We start from the raw sequence: 17302 nt of genomic DNA on the forward strand, positions 1-17302 counted from the left end.
GCAAACAAAGGCCCAGCATTTAGATAATGAAGTCAATTAGGAAAAGAAAAAGAGCAATACAATCTTTAACTTCAATGTAACAAGACAAATCAAGGAGGCTCCGAGAAAATTGGTTGTGGATCTTTTCCTGTAAGGATAGCAAACACGTTCTGCAATTCATTAAGCACAAAGGCTCAGCAGCGCTCCCGTGAAACAGCATGGTAGCTCTGCCAATTTGCCGCTGCAAACTGAAGCTAGGAGTGTAGCACCAGTGTGCCTTGAAGAAAACGATAGGGAGAATCCAAACAGAATGAGCTAGTTAGTAACCTATATTATTCAGCTAAACAGGGACGATTCAATGTAGTAATTCTCACTACTGCTTAAGCTCGAGGGCTTCTCATATTTAGAAGGCTGAGGCGGCTTCTAATCAGTTCTGTTTCATATTCCTCCCCAGCGCAATTTAGCTCACTGACGTCTCAGAGTTAACATGAGGTAACACATACTGTAATGGTGTTTGTTACTCATATTTCTTCATTTGAGCAGAAAGTGAACGTTATAACGTACGTTATGCCCTAAATTTACAGTTGTGTTCATGTAGAATTGAATTGAATGTTACATTTGTTTGTTTCTTTACAGGGTGATTCTGACTTTGTGTGGCACATATCTTGTGCTGCCGTGCAACACAGGGTGCAAATATTTCCAGCGAGGTATATTTTGTCAGTGTCACACAAACAGACGCTGTGCTCGTCTGCCAAACACAGTGACAGCAACTGAGAAGGAAGCCATTTTCTTGACATGTTTAAAATGCAAATGGCCATGTTTGAGGACAGCCAAAAAAATAAATCAATCTGCCAGCTTGTCTGTGGGAGGTTGATGTCACAGACACAAAGAATGTAAAAATAAGGAGGTGTAAAATGCAAACACACAAACACCTCATGTGCTTCAAATGTAATGCTAGGATTCTCAGTAGGCTCTCACAACAAACATACAGTACGTCCCATTATCTATTTGGGGTACATGATGAGGTACACTTGAGGTACAATTTTAATTTTCTCCGTGCAATAATGAAAACGGCTAAATGTTTCTCTCTCTCTCTCTCTCTCTCTCTCTCTCTCTCTCTCTCTCTCTCTCTCTCTCTCTCTCTCTCTCTCTCTCTCTCTCTCTCTCTCTCTTCTCTCTGCAGCTGCAAACAATTTTTCTGAACAAATAAATATACCTTTTATTTATTTATTTTCCTAAGGAAATTAATAACCAGTAAGAGCCTCTAGTATTGTAACTTAAGGCATGACATTAGAGATCATGTTAAGTGTGGTTGTAATGGTTCTCATGGGGCATTCCTTCACTTTTTTCCAATACTGAAAAATTGGTAAGCTACTGTACATTAGATACGGAAGATTCTGCTCATATCCTGTAATGAGAATAGTAATAGGGGACTTCTTAATGATGTTCCTGTATGGAATGTATGCTCTGATATTACATCTATCTGTCATTTAATTCCCACATCCTTTAATAAAAATAAATAAATGCATTTGAAGCTAGGATAATTAAAAGTGTATTAGCTATGCGTATGCTATTACACCATCAGGCGTTGCTGTAAGCATTGCGAAACTCATACAAAGTAAATTTACACTATGTGACAGAGTGAGCTTGATCCAGATATCAAACCTATTTTCCCTCTGAAAGCTTCATTCAGTGTGTCTCTTTAAAGGCACTTTAATATGTTCTCATATTTCCAGTCGGTGTCAAGGAGTACCTACTCAAACTACAGTAGTGTCTGCAGTCAGTGAGATTGATGAGGTGTTTGTTGACTGAAACAGCATCCTTATCTTCTACCCTGAATGGACATTTATATTTCTTTGGCTTGCAAGATGGGAGTCCTTCAAGGAAATGTACAGCCATATTGACACCACTTTATTTGTTGGCACTATATGATTTTTCCCCCTTCCTTTATGTGGGTATGTGTGCATTTATTACAGCATTCTAGTGCAGTGGCATATTGTGTTCCCTGTTGGCAACAGTATTTTTATTGAATTTCCAGTTGTTCGAGTTCCTTTTTCTAGTGCGACCACAGATGGAGATCTGGCCTCCCTATCCCTAACGTCATAGTGAATCAAAGAATGACGCCGTCTACCCTTATTTGCAACCACACAGGGGCCTTTGTCAGACAGCAGAGGACAAATCCAATCAAATTTAGTAGGGGAGGTTAAAGAGTGGACCACTCTGGCCCCCCTTATGTAGGCTTGTTACCAGAATTGCCCTCATAAATCTTCTCAGTAAAGTAACCCAGTACACAGAGCACGAGGGTGGTTTAAAGGTTGACAGAGATGAGACATAAAGTAACTTTAACACCAGTCCCACAGACCCATTGTAAACATTGTCTGTCAATTTGCTCAACAAATTCTCAAAGTCAGGGTAGAGGTATGATTTGACTTGATGCCTCTTATTATCACACATTTGCATGTTATTTCATACAATACATGTAAGTACTGGACATGGTTTGTACCATGAATGCCCTTTGACCCGTAAATTCAGTTTAGATTTAAGAAATCATACAATATAGACATGCAGGGTAATTGCCTGCGTTCAATGATACAGTAAAAAAAATCTTATGAATATAATAGTTGTAAGAAAGAAAAACTGGTGCGCTTCCTCTGGATGCCTTCTTAGTTTAGGCAGTGGATGCTCAGCTATGTATACAAATCAATTTTATTGCGAGTACGCTAACGCGTTTCGGCCGTCCTGAGGAAGGCTACGGCCGAAACACGTTAGCGTTCTTGCAATAAAATGAGAAACTGAGCCACTGTCTTTAGTATTTATTTTGGAGTGCCGCTTTTTCCACTTAGGTGAATATAATAGTTGTGTTCTGGTTGGTGTTGCTATTCACTCTACTGAAAATGTTTTAGCTTTCAATATTAATATTTCATAGACCAGATACTACTAGTCTACATTAACTCGGCACGTTGTGAGCTTGTAGATCTGCCATTTTTCAGCAAAGATCAGTGTAGAGAGAAAAGAGGAGCAGACCTATTATAGAGCCTTGGGGGACCTTGGTCAATTAAGTATATGGGGTTGATACAGTATGGAACTGGCACTGCACCCATGACACTGATTTTGAATATTGTATTCCCGCACACTGTCTTCACTTACAGCAGTAAGTTACAATGTACTGTAAGTTGACTCAAAATCGTGGCAACCTTGAGCTGTGATATAACATTCATAACATTCCTTACACCACCTTATTTGACAACACATTGTGAAAACAGAGTGATGCCAGATATGAGAAAATAAAAACAAAACAAAGAATTGCAATTATGTCCACCTGCCAAAGCCACAGCCTCTGGCAGCTGCAGCCCACACTCACACACGCACGTACACACATGTACCCACGCACGCATATGCACGCGCGCACACACACAAACACGTACAGAGCTGCTAATCAGTGAATGACTAGTATGTGGGATAAAGAGCAACGCCTGCTTCTCTACCACAGATAAATCTAAATTAGCAATGTCCTGCTGCTGCTGGTTTTGTAGTAATGAAGCATAAGACTTATGACCTGTCCATATTCCATATCTCATTCGCTTTGTGGGAAAATAATGTCCATCAACACTACACTTAAAAATCCAGCAATTTCAGTATTTATACAGGCACTGAAATTGTATATACTAGTATATAGTATGGAATTGGATCGCAGCGCATGTGTCAGTTTTGGACACTCGCCACTCTGAGGAGTGTTGGGCTCTTTGAGACATGATTTGAATGTCAAGCAATTTACCAGATAGTGAAAACATGCATATAGCATACACATACAGTGCAGTATTGAACATAAAGTATAATTAGATCTGTCAAAGTTTTATACTACCCTGGTGTCCATATTTTGAGCATGTCATTAGGCTACTACTAAGCCTAGGCCTATTTTGCTTAATTTACACTCATTGTGTGCCAGTTTCGCACATTCAAAGTAGCAAATCTACAAGCTCACATCGCAGCACATTGTGAGATTGTAGATCGGCTATTTCTGTATATATATATAAATATATATATATATATATATATATATATATATATATATATATATATATATATATATATATATATATATATATACAAATCCTATATTAAAATTGGCTTAAGGGTGGTTCGAATCTATAGTGGTGCATCCGGCTTCGTCGTGAAGCGTCTACACGAACACAACTGTGTTCGAGGGAGGGAAGTCGGCGGGGAGGGGGATCATTTTCATTGCATGTACGGGCTGGGGAGGCACCTGTCAGCAGGGACTGTTGGGCGAGAGGAGTTGGACAAAAGCTCTACCATAAAAACTCAAACTCAAACATTGGCCAAATGTTCAAAAATATAAGAAATGTTGAAAATAGCCGATCTACAAGCTTGTAGATCGGCTAAAGACAGAGATAAACCAGCATTTAAAGCTGCATTGGGTGATATTTCTGATAATCACAAGGCCTTTCATTGAGACATAACTCAACCGGCCAATATGTGCAGACCCTCTGCCAAAGTTTCCTACTATGGCAGATTTTCCAGTGCAAGATGGCTTCTGTCTGTATTTCAGCTAAATGACATTTACAAAGATCAGTATCCATGCAAAAAGTAACAACCAATTAAATTCCTAGATACATTTGAACTACCTACTGTACCTCTTCAGTTGACATGATAACAAAAACGCCTGTGGGTATCTAAGTTTGTTTCGCTTTGGCTGCCATAGGCTGTTGGGTGTGTTTGAAGTCTAATTGATTGACAGGGGATGGGGAGCCAGGGGAGGGTGCTACATGGGAGGGGGACAGCTGCCTTGTTTTCTGCATGTTTATCAGTATTGCACAATTAAAACCTGTTCTGGATACACATTATGGCCTGATCACAAAGTTTTTTCTTTGTTTTTAAGTTAGGTTAACATAATCTATGATGTATTTGTTTGTTTATACAGTACATGGATGCCAGGGAGCAGAACATACCAAGACTGATATATTGCATTTTAGAATCAAATCTGCTATCATAGTGCTGGCTAGCAGATGGAGTGAACAGTCTTTTCTCACATTTACATTCCATCCAGGCTCAGAGCTGATGCCCAAAGCCTTGTCCACCAGGATCATCGGTGGGATCTGGTGGTTCTTCACCCTCATCATCATTTCCTCCTACACGGCTAATTTAGCTGCCTTCCTCACTGTGGAGAGAATGGATTCACCTGTGGACTCAGCCGATGACATCGCCAAGCAGACCAAGATTGAGTATGGTGTCGTCAAGGATGGTGCCACCATGACATTTTTTAAGGTACAACACAATACAAGTTTTTTTTTTTTTAATTAACAAACAACTGAAACAAGTAATTTTATGAAGGAAGAGTTTCATAACAATACTCTATTTCTGTTTTTGTTTTTTAGCGGTGCCAACCGCTCTATACGTGGCTTTTGACTTTTGTATGTCCGTCCGGCGGTTTCAGCACGGGATGAGCACGGCAAAGAAGCAACACATACAAACACACGCGCACACACACACACACACACACACACACACACACACACACACACACACACACACACACACACACACACAGACTTGGAGCTTGCCTCTGCCATCTCTCCTCTCATTGGCCACACGTGCCAGTGCTTATCAAAGAGGGGTCCAGGGACCCCCAGCGTATGTTATGTCCGTCCGCCCGTTTAAGCACGGGATGAGCACGGGATTTTAAACAGCTATAACTCCAGTTTGCAGCATGCCACCAAGTCCACATTTGGTATGTGGACTTAGACCACCAATAGGCACAAGCATGAATTGATGAAGTTATCAAAGAGGGGTCCAGGGACCCCCAGCGCCCGTATGAGCACGGGATGAGCACGGGATTTTAAACAGCTATAACTCCAGTTTGCAACATGCCACCAACTCCACATTTGGTATGTGGACTTAGACCACCAATAGGGACCAGCATGAATTGCTGAAGCCCCGCCCCCTCTGTCTTCCCATTGGCTGGCCTTCAAACAGCCATAACTCAAGTTCGCAGCATGCTATGGAGTACAAATTTTGTACATGGACTAAAGCCCGCAATAGGGACGAACTGTAATTACTTAAGCCCCGCCCCCTCTGTCTGCCCATTGGCTGGGCTTTAAACAGCCATCATTCCAGTTTGCAGCATGCTACCAAGTACAAATTTGGTAAGTGGACTCAGACCACCAATAGGGACGAACTGAAATGAGTTAAGCCCCGCCCCAAAGGCACCGCTTCCTTCACACAGGGTGTGATTTTTTACATACTATAAACAGCTACACAATTAGTTTGTCTTTTTAATTGTCCCCTTTCGGCCTGGCGAGAGAATATGTTTTGCACCCTGTCCGTCCGTCCGTCCGTCCGTCCGTCCGTCCGTCCGTCCGTGTGTCCGTGTGTCCTTCTGTCTGTGGACAGCTAATCTCCGGCACCGTTGGCCCGGTCGCTGCGAAACTGCGCACACACAATCCCTGGATGCCAATTCAGAACCTCCGCCCCAATTTTTTAAGATCAGCCTTTCATAAGGACAAAATGCCACTTCAAATTAGCCTCATGGTGGCGCTATAATAGGCTGATTGGCATTTTTAACTACAACTGCACCGATCTGCGTGAAACTTTGCACGGACACTCCCTATAAACATTTGCCCTGCATTTTTCACATCTGCTTTTTATAGCGCCACCAGGAGGCCGACTTTTGTGAAACACATTTTTGGATATTACTCCTTCAGATTATGTCCAAAAATCATGCAAATCGGTACACAGTATCTCTATAGTCATGTGATCCTGACGGATCTATCCAATATTTCATATTCCATCCTAATTGGTTAACTTTGGCTTCTAAAGTCTTCAGGATTGGTCCCTTTTTGAACAAAATGCCTCAACTCATGAACGCAGCGTGCAATTCCCATGAACTTTTGCACACACATTCCCACTAGGCCGAGGATTAAATGCCCCCCTTTTCACATTGGCCTGTTATAGCGCCACCAGCAGGCCAAAATAACCTGCCTGACATGGCGTAGACCTGTGTAATTTTTCTAGTTTAAAATGTTTTGTTATTTTGCACAAAGCGACGCAAGTACACACGCGTAATGGTGTCGTATAGTAACGAACCGAGGCAAGATGTTGAAATATTACTTTACTTTTTTAGTTGACTTTTCTACAAACTCTCTCTGTATAGTGTGATAGTACAGTACACTTTCCAAAGAGAAAGAATCAATAATATAATATATATATATATATATATATATATATATATATATATATATATATATATATATATATATATATATATATATATATATATATACACATATACATATACATATGCATATACATATATATATATATATATACATATATATATATAAAGTTTCAGTTTTTTATATATGCGCGCGCACACACACACACACACACACACACACACACACACACACACACACACACACACACACACACACACACACACAGTTAGATCTTAATTCCCACAGCAAAAGCAAATTCTCCAGCTTCTCCACTTCTCCACTCTGTTTGATGTGTTCCTCCATAATGATTTTCTCATTCCAAAGTTTCAGCTTTTGCCTGCAGGGTCTTTGCCTTTATTTTATTATTTTGCGTTTTGCCTCAGATGTTGCCGCTGTGGTGCTGAATAACACATGTAACAGAGTTACAGTCTTTCCCTGTGCAACAATGAAAACACAGAGCATTTCTACTCAAATGAGGGAAAGTCCATAGGTTTATGACACTGCAGTAGCTGGAGAGAATGTGTTTTTTATCCAGGGTAACTGACCCACTTTTTATACCAAAAAATCTCCGATTTGGGCATTTTATCAATACCGTACGTACAGTGTATAAATAATATTTTTGAATCAACTAAGGTCTCTTTCGAGGATTCCCCCGCATTGTAATCGGGCATGAAACCCTGTTGTTGACATTAATAGATAGTAAATTCCATTTGTACACTGAAATTGCATTACAGAACAATAACTGCAGTACTGTTTAATATCACTATCACTAGAATCTGTTTAGTAACATTGCACAACAGCATATGATGTAGCCTAGTCATACACAAGTGTATATTTAAATACCTGGAATATAACTTGCTACTCATATCCCATTATTAACTGTAAAGCACAGGGAAACATGCTGTTCTTTATCAGGACTGCAGTTGTGGAACTGGATACAAATAATCTCTTTGGCCTAAAGAGCTTCGATACGCTTTATAAAGTGTAAGCTCCGTCGTTCTTACTTCCATGATTAGCGATTATGATTGCAACATTTTTAACCCATTTAGACCGGCAAATAATCTGTGTCATTTTTAGATGTCTTTGGGCTATTCAAAAATAGCAGACATACAAGCTCATAGCGCGGCACCGAGTGCCGTGCTATGAGCTTGTAGATCTGCAATTTTTTGAAAATTTTTGAAATGCTGTGCAAATGATTCAATATATACAGTATATATTTTTAAATTCAAATCTTTGCTTCTGGGGGGGTCCCTGGAACAACATATTTTGAGATGGGTATAAATACATAAAATTCTGGGGGTCCTTGACATGAAAAAAAGTTTGAGAACCACTGATTATAGCAACATACTTTTTTTTTTTAAGTTCGGCTTTAAAAACCCTAAAACCCTAAAAAAAATATTCAAAGATTCGCACACATTTTCACGAAACATTTTTTTTTTGAGTAGCCCAAAGAAATCTTCAAATGACACAGATGCATCCCCGGGTCTTATTGGGTTAAAGGAGAGGAGACACCTTTTTCTACTTGACTCATCAGAGTCGCTATGCTCAAGTGGCCTCCGCTCCCTCTTGCCCTGATGGGGAGAATCAGGCTAACGAGCTCGACTCCAGCAGATGAAGGAAGTGACAGCTGCTAAAAGAAGACAGGGGGTGGAATTCAGAAGTTTTGTCAAAATGATAGTGAGCTGAGGGCAATGTAGGTCACGTCCAGACAGTACACCAGAAGACCTGCTCACGATGCAATCACCTGATTGCTTCTTTTGTTTTTCATGATAAAACATGTTATTATTATATTTCACATTTGAACCGGCGGCCTCCATTGGAAGTGCACTACGCATTAGACATGCATTGGGCACTATGCACAACAATGGAGGGCAGCTTAGAATAGTATCTTCTAGAATTCGAAATGCCTCATGGTCCTGAGACAGTAATTATCCAGGATTAGACATGGTGTGAATGTGACCCTCCTGTAAAATTGCATGAAATACCAAATGGCCTGATGCAAGACTAATGGAGAGAGACTCTATTATTACGGTCTCCCTTGTGCTTATTACGAGAATAGATGTTTTAATCCATGATACTTTAATCCAGCGACTAAAAAATATCTTTTACAATTAATCGTGTAAATCTACTTGGACGCTGGAATAAAGGACCATTAAAGATTCTTCAAAGCCCAGCACTGTGATTTGACAGCTTTTTTTCCACCCAGACACTCACAAAATTCACATGTTTGTACAATCATTCAGCCGCAGAGGGAAGAAAGGAATAACAGGTGTTTAAGGTTAGCAGTATTTTCAGCACCTGTACACCGCACTATAAAGATGGAGATTTATATTTCGTTCAAGGGTCAGCGCGTCACAGAGGAACTGTTTTCCTTTGTGTCAGGGCATTGTTTTATTCCCCCCCCCCCCCCCCCTCCCCCGTAACTGTAGCAAGGGAGATGAGATTCAAAGGCACTTCAAAAAGTTCTATTTCTGTCTCAAACAGAAATCTAAGGTTTCTACCTTTGAGAAGATGTGGGCCTTTATGAGCAGTAAGCCTAGCACATCACTGGTGAAATCTATTGAAGATGGAATCCAGAGGGTGCTGAAGTCAGACTACGCACTGCTCATGGAGTCCACCACCATCGACTACATCACCAGGCGGAACTGTAACCTCACCCAGGTGGGAGGGATCATCGACAGCAAAGGCTATGGAATTGGCACTCCCCTGGGTAAGACCTTAACTACCATCAGTGATTACAATAGACTTGTGTGGGACTGCCTACTAATAAGTTCAAGTGCTCGTCAATACCGACAGCACTTGGTGGTTAGAGTGTATGTGTGGTTGTGTGAGTGGGCGGGGGGTTATGTTATTAATTTCTCCTTATACATTTTTCACCGCTTACTGTATTGCATGAACTCCCTTGGGTCATTGTGATGCAGGTTCTAGATTCATTGTAAACTGTCATCAGCGTTTCTGAGATAATACACCCAAAGACCACTAACAATTAAATATTCATTACAAAACATCCTACAGTATATAAAATTAACTAATGGGCCAGCCAACTAATGGAGACGGCGCTCTAACTCAGACATGACCATAAACAAACCCGATACGCCCATTTAAAGGCATGTCACTTTTGACTCAGACATGACCCTAAACAAACCTGATACGCCCATATTTAGGCATGTCACTATGACTCAGACATGACTCTATCCAGAGTGTGATCCAACATAGATGTGAGGGCCGTGAAGCGGCCCAAACCTCTATAGGCCTATCTAGAAATATTCCATAACATGTGGTTCAATCCTTAGTACAAAACCTTCAAATAAAAAAGCAGTCGGAATTCAACCTGTACACAGTAAAATCTTCAATGTTAATTTATCAATGTGTAACTCTGAGAGAGTACAAATATAGTATACATAATTATATACCATGTATATGATTTATATACAAAATACCTTTTGTGAATGAACATATTTTTTTACCAATCTGCATGGCAGAGTATGTTAATACTATACAGTACATATGCAGTGGTTGGAGGTGGTCTGATAAATGTCAATCTGGGAACCCATCGCCAAATGAAAAGGAAAAACAGCGCCCTCTGCTGTTTTTTACTATCTCACTTGGCTCTGGGAGGAAGTCGACGTACTGTAGCACACGTGCGCAAGGAAACCGGGGTTTTGGTCTGCCTTCAGCCTTTCACTTCCGGTGGTGCGACTATGTTTTCATTCCCCCTAACAATATTTCTACACGGAACACTAACACCACTTCTCCCAGAGAACATGGATCGTTTTGGTTATAAGCCCACTTGTTTCTATGATGAAAGAGCAAGTTAAAATGTGAATATCTTTCTGTGGTTTTGTCTGCTCCCAGGACGCTATTGTTAAATTAGTTTCAGTTTGTTTCTAGTGGGGAAGGATCGGCAGACACGTAAATCCCGCCCACTACATTTGATTGGGTAAAGCGCGGCCTGTTTCCTGATCTGAAGGCACGCCCACTTGTAGGCCAGTGCGTACGCGATATGACGAACCCCCCCGACAGATTCAAACGCAGAGCAGAATCTGTTCTTGAGAGATTAGATAAATGTAAACCCTGTGGTTGGGTAGGACCACTACTGGTCTACGAGAGGTACTGTCTACTTGAAGCTCAACATCTCCCCTGTTCTGTCTTAGCTCAGTGGTAGAAATATTGTATCCTGCACAATAGACCTGGGTTCAAATCCCAGGAAGGACATACATCTAAGCTTTACCTTAACCACTTGAACCCTATAGCATCCCTATTCTGGGGTGAACATTCGCCGAAAATATTCAGTGTAGCCCGTGGGAACATGGTCAACTAAGTATAGGGTTTAAATCCCTTCCTTAGCTTTAACACTGAGGATTTTTACTGTGTAGTAAAGCTGACCTTGCATTGTTTGCAGGCTCCCCATACAGAGACAAAATCACCATCGCCATCCTCAGCATCCACGAGGATGGGCGTCTGCACATGCTTAAGGAGAAGTGGTGGAGTGGGAGTAGTTGTCTGGATGAAGAGCGACATGAGACAGGGCCCATGGGGATCCAGAACCTGGGTGGCATTTTCATAGTCCTGGCATCGGGCCTGGTACTCTCCGTATTCGTGGCCATCGCCGAATTCGTCTACAAGCTGAGGAAGACGGCAGAACGTGAGCAGGTAGCTGTCCCTGTGAATTGCCCAAATTACAACACTGTGTGTTTTCACCCCACCTTCAATTTAGAGTTTGCGTAGGCCAAACTTCTCAATTAATCAGATTAATGAATTCAGTGGTTAACATAACTTAACATAACTGCGGTGGTTGTATTTGGTCTCCCTGCTCTTATATTGAGAAATATAGATCCTATGGTAGGGTATGACCGCTACTTGTTGACAAGTGGTACAGCCAAAATATGGTAAACATTTCAGCACTGGGTTTGAATCTTGGGTAGGACATGAAATTCAGCTTTAACGTGTTCACCACTTTAATGTTATAGCTGGTAACGGTGGAGCTTTACACACAGTATGTGTTGCGGGGTAGATTCATTAGAATAATACATCATAATGTATCAGTTAATGCATGTTTTGTATTAATCCAAATTTAAAGTAAGTAAACAAACTAGTAACTAAAGCTGTCAAATAATTGTGGTGGAGTAAAATGTACAATATTTGCCTCTGAGATGTAGTGGGGTAGAAGTAAAAAGTATTAGAAAATTGAAATAATATAAATTAAAAAGTACTTCAAAAGTGCTCTTAACACATCGGGTGCCAGCATTTTATAATAACAGATTACGTTCGGTGCCGAAATCTCACCGTTGAGCTGCGCAGCGCTGTTTAAGCTGTAGACCCCACGACGTGCATTCCATTCCATGAGAAAAAAAAGCATGTCTCCATTTTAGCCGATGGTGCTGGCTAACGCCTGGAGCGATAACATCGCTCACGCGAGTAACAATGGCGGAGCAATCGTGCACACAAAATGAGTCGTTTTCCCCAGCGTAAAAAGTTTCGGAGTTATAGGGGTTTTAGAGAAGGAAATAGAGCGGAAGCGGATGTGCGCCATGTTTTTTGACACAATGATGCATCTGGCCCATCCTTGTCAGATTCACCGTGCGTGATCCCAAAGCTGCTCCAGCCCCTCCCGTATGGGAAAAAACGAAAAAAAACAAAAAGACACCAAACACGGTTTGGACCGTGTTCGGCACCAGAGCGCTACTATGTGAAAACACGGTCCAGACCGTGATCGGCACCCGATGTGTTAAGTACAGTACTAGAGTAAATGCAATCTCCACCACTGTGTTAATTGAATTACCCTTAAACCAGGATGAGCTTTTAGCTATGGAGTTGCTAACCACACTGATTTAGTTGTGACACTTACACACAGCCTCACACAGTTTGTGGCTTTTAGTTCAAACATGTAAAAGGATTTGCATGCCTTTGGCTAATCTCTAGGAGTACTTGGCTATAAGAACACAACATTTACTTATTTTAACACACATAATTGCAAATTGGAGCATAAAGAATTAATCCGCTATTAGTCATCGCAGATGTCAGAGTTGTGTGAGCCCCTTTACTGTTACAAACCACCATTTTGAGCTATGCAGCTTAGCAGGCTGTTATGAGCGTGCCGTGCACATTAGGATGTGGGGGGAGAGTAGCTCACTCTGTCAGACTAGTGCAGCAACAACGAGCCATGCGTGGGCTGCATGTGGTGTGACTTGACATTGCTGACAGCCATGGATACGTGCAAACACAGAAACACACTAAAAAATAGGCACACACACACACACACACACACACACACACACACACACACACACACACACACACACACACACACACACACACACAATGAACTGTGACGTTCTAATTTGTTTTTCACATCTTGGACTGTCGACACTCTTCTGCTTGCCAGACCAATTTAAAACTAAGGCATTTACCCCCCCTTTCCCGTTCCCCACTGTCTTTCTGTTTGCCTGGCCTCCCCCCTCCCCTCAACCCCCACTTATCGCCCAGAGGTCTTTGTGCAATGCCATGGTGGACGAGATCAGACTGTCGTTCACCTGCGAGAGGCGGGTGAAGCACAAGCCCCAGCCGCCGCCAGGCGCGGTGAAGACGGATGCAGTGATCAACATGCACACCTACAACGACCGACGACTCCCGGGAAAGGACAACATGAGCTGCAGCACTGGGATGACCCCCGTGTTCCCCTGACAACAGTGTGTGCCCCCCAGGGAAAGGGCCTCCTGAGTCACGTGCAGGCGGTGTTGCCGGAGACCAGAGACAATGGCATAGATGGGATCACCAGGTTCACCCTGAACCACGACATGGGAACTCTGACAAAACACGGAACTCTGACAAAACACGGAACTCTGACGAAACACGGAACTCTGACGAAACACGGGCAAATCAGAATGACAGCATCAGCAACGCAGGTATGACATCATCCGCCATGTAATCCAAACCACAGCTGGGGTGGGGGCTTTGAGGGGGTTGGGTGGACTGGGGAGGGGCTGAGGGGTACTGGAAGATCGGTCTCATTTGTGAAAAAGGAGCCAATATTCCCAAATAGTCAGTTTTCAAGTCTGATGTTTACGTGCGCAACACAAAAACCCAAGGGATTACAGCTGACTCAAGGAATCCTCAATCAATGACAAAGACACTGGAATTTTATTGGGAAACATGGACAAAAATAAGATAAAGGCTTTGTCAAGCATGGCAATAAATGACAGATTGACAAGGAGGACAAGCGGAAGCAGTTTTCATTGGAAATCAGTTTTGTCACACAGCACATCCAGTTCTTACCACATACCTTTTTCTATTGATTTACGCAAATGCCCGAATGGCCTTTGGCAGCAGAAAATAATGTTGCCTCAAATGTTGTCCAGACTCAAATAGGTGACAATGAGTCAGAAGCTACAGAAGAGAGTTTTTCGAATGCATGGCTTGGACTATGGGACGCCTATGATATCCTGTAAGAATTTTTACACAGTACTTGCAGTATTGACATTGGTGGCCCATAGGAAAAATCTTGAGCATTGAGCAATGGTGAATAGTGTTTTGCAGAATAAATCTGATGTAATATACTATTGCAAACACAGAAGGGTTTGAAGGGGAATTAAGGTTTGGACATTTGTGTATGATAAAAGTTTCCATGTGTCCTACCATCTTGTTATTGTTATAGCATCCCAGGATGGGATTTTTATTTGAAAGCTCATCATCTCCGGGATTGCTTTTTACGTAGACCTACAGTATGTCAAAATGAGTTTCTTACCTGATTACATTTAAATCCAATTAATATATAAATAGCCAAAGATTTGCTCATTTAATAGAACAGTATGGGCCAAGATGGGTCACAAATTGTTTTAGAGAGAGCGTTAATAGAGTGGGAGGACTCATATCGTAATCGGTGCAAAGTAAATTGTAGTGGTTTTAAATGGACCATTAAGGGTAAAGGATCTCACTTTACTTTACACTTTTTCCAATCATGCAGGGTAATATCTAGCGTAAATTGTAGTTGGCACTGAGTCATAACATTGTATTTGCATTTGCTCAATCAACCACCCCTCCATGTATTGTAATACTGTTGCGAAGAAATGCAAAAATACTGTAACACTACAATACTGTAATCTAATTGAGGAATTTCTTGATTCCATTCTTTGCTTGGAACATGAATTTGGGACATGTCAACTTGACAAATGTGTAATCATGAATAATGTAATAAATACATAAACTCATTTACAAAGCTTTTTGAAAGGGCTTCATGGGTACAGTTTGTAAATAGCATGTTATTGTACTATTCAAACATGCATATTTTGATCTAGAAGGCACTAGACCAGGTTGTTTTCAGACTGAAAGTAATTATTTAGTTTGAAGCCCCACAATAAAACTTTGGGTTGACTCAATTGGCTTTGACTTATTTGTCAATCACCAAGGTCAAGGTGTGGATGTGTTTTTTTTTTTATTATTGTTTTCCCATCTGTCTGTCTTAGTTTAGTGGTGAATTTTGAGGCACAGAGACAAAGGGCAAGAGACTGTGACCTTAAGACTAAAGTGCCAATCTTAGGCTTGATTTATACTTAGCTGCACATGCGTGTCACACACCGAAAATAGCTGATCTTCAAGCCCACAATACATCGCGCTGCAATGTGTTGTGAACTTGTAGATCTGATATTTTTGGTTTGCTAACCAACTAATTATAAAGCAGGCTTAACATGTCCCCATTGAACTAAATGTGGTGTTAGTCCATGCGCAGCTACAGCACCAGTGAATGTCCCTACTATTTAAACACAGTTCAGTTACTTCCAGAGATAGATGTAAAATAATATAGATAAGTCTTATATGAGACAACATCCGTGTTCACAGCCACCTACTTTGCTGGGGGACCTGATGAGCTTATTGCTATGGATACAATTCGCTTCATGCCATGCAGAGCTTCTGCATTGAACAAATGCATCACGGAGGCCCTAACTTAACTAACATAACTTCCACTTCCTGTGTTTGATACGGAAGCACAGCGTTGCTGTGAATGGAAATATCCATTCTATACTTTATATATTTCTATGGTCACTCCATTTTACTAAAACTGATCTACCGTAAATGTTTTTGGTGCCATACTTGTTCTTGCCTGATACTGAATTGGATGATGAACATTGACAATTTGGCTTAAAGAAGAGACTTTGGACTTGAGACATTTTAGCTATGAGTAGCAAGTGACACCATTTTTTTAAAGTTTATGTTCATAATGTGCATTGAGATAGTGAGCTAATCAACTCTTGACTCGTGCACATGCTAAAAGATACTGGGCTCAGTAGACATGAGACCAACATTTTCATTTTTGTGTCTTCATGCTGACTTTAACGCCTATTACTTGTAAGTGTATATCTTCAACAAATAGCTGTAGGAAGACACTGGGAAGTCTGTAAGCTGCCACTGTCTGGGTGATGAATGCAAAACCTCTGTGAGGTTTACACTGTTAATATGTCAAGGCAAATATCTGAGGTTCCAATTGAACAATATCAGTAACCTATGAACAAAGGAACCGTCAATCTGTAGGACTTACCATTGGTTTGGTAGGGAGTCATTGTATAAATGTTTATCAATTCCCTTCTGCAAAGTAGAGTATGTAGATAAAATGTGCAGGAGGAATAAAACATGTATTTTGCTAAATTTATACTGTTAAATACATACATTTTGTTCACAGTCAAATATGGTATAGATGCTATTTATTTGGTTACAGAAGTCACTTTGAACTTAATTTACCTGAAGTTCCACACACCCCTTGTTTATTTATTGAATAGCAATGGATTATATGATAGTATATTGAAATGTGATCATCATGAAGGGGAATATATATGTAAATCTTCTTTTATCTCACCTAATATATTTCTATGAGGTGAATACGACATTGTAATCTTGAGCTCCCCCAGACTTTAGATGAAACTCCCCTATAGAGTAGGGTTTATTTGATATAGCTGGATCTTTCCTTCTCTTGAAACCCCACTAGTCTGGCCTGAAGTATGACTGAGCCTTGACAAACTCTTATACTGTATTATTGTTTACCCTTGCGCTTAGCTTTTGATGCAGGTTGATTCAAAGACTCACATTTGCTTTCATTCCAT

General features: G+C 41.0%; 1 protein-coding gene across 1 annotated transcript in view; it reads left to right on the plus strand.

Annotated features, from left to right (window-relative positions):
• grik3 (glutamate ionotropic receptor kainate type subunit 3) overlaps positions 1-14016 on the plus strand; it is a gene marked incomplete at its 5' end in the record, with an annotated part of 116230 nt that extends 102214 nt beyond the window's left edge. Inside the window, 4 exons of the mRNA XM_084052113.1 lie at positions 5045-5262; positions 9696-9921; positions 11614-11864; positions 13698-14016. Of these exons, the coding sequence (XP_083908239.1) occupies positions 5045-5262; positions 9696-9921; positions 11614-11864; positions 13698-13895 (893 nt within the window). The 3' untranslated portion in view covers positions 13896-14016. The remainder of the gene's footprint in view (positions 1-5044; positions 5263-9695; positions 9922-11613; positions 11865-13697) is intronic.
• Positions 14017-17302: the final 3286 nt, after the last annotated feature.

This window comes from Gymnoscopelus microlampas, assembly GCF_963454915.1.
Source record: "Gymnoscopelus microlampas genome assembly, chromosome: 3".
NCBI lineage: Eukaryota > Metazoa > Chordata > Actinopteri > Myctophiformes > Myctophidae > Gymnoscopelus > Gymnoscopelus microlampas.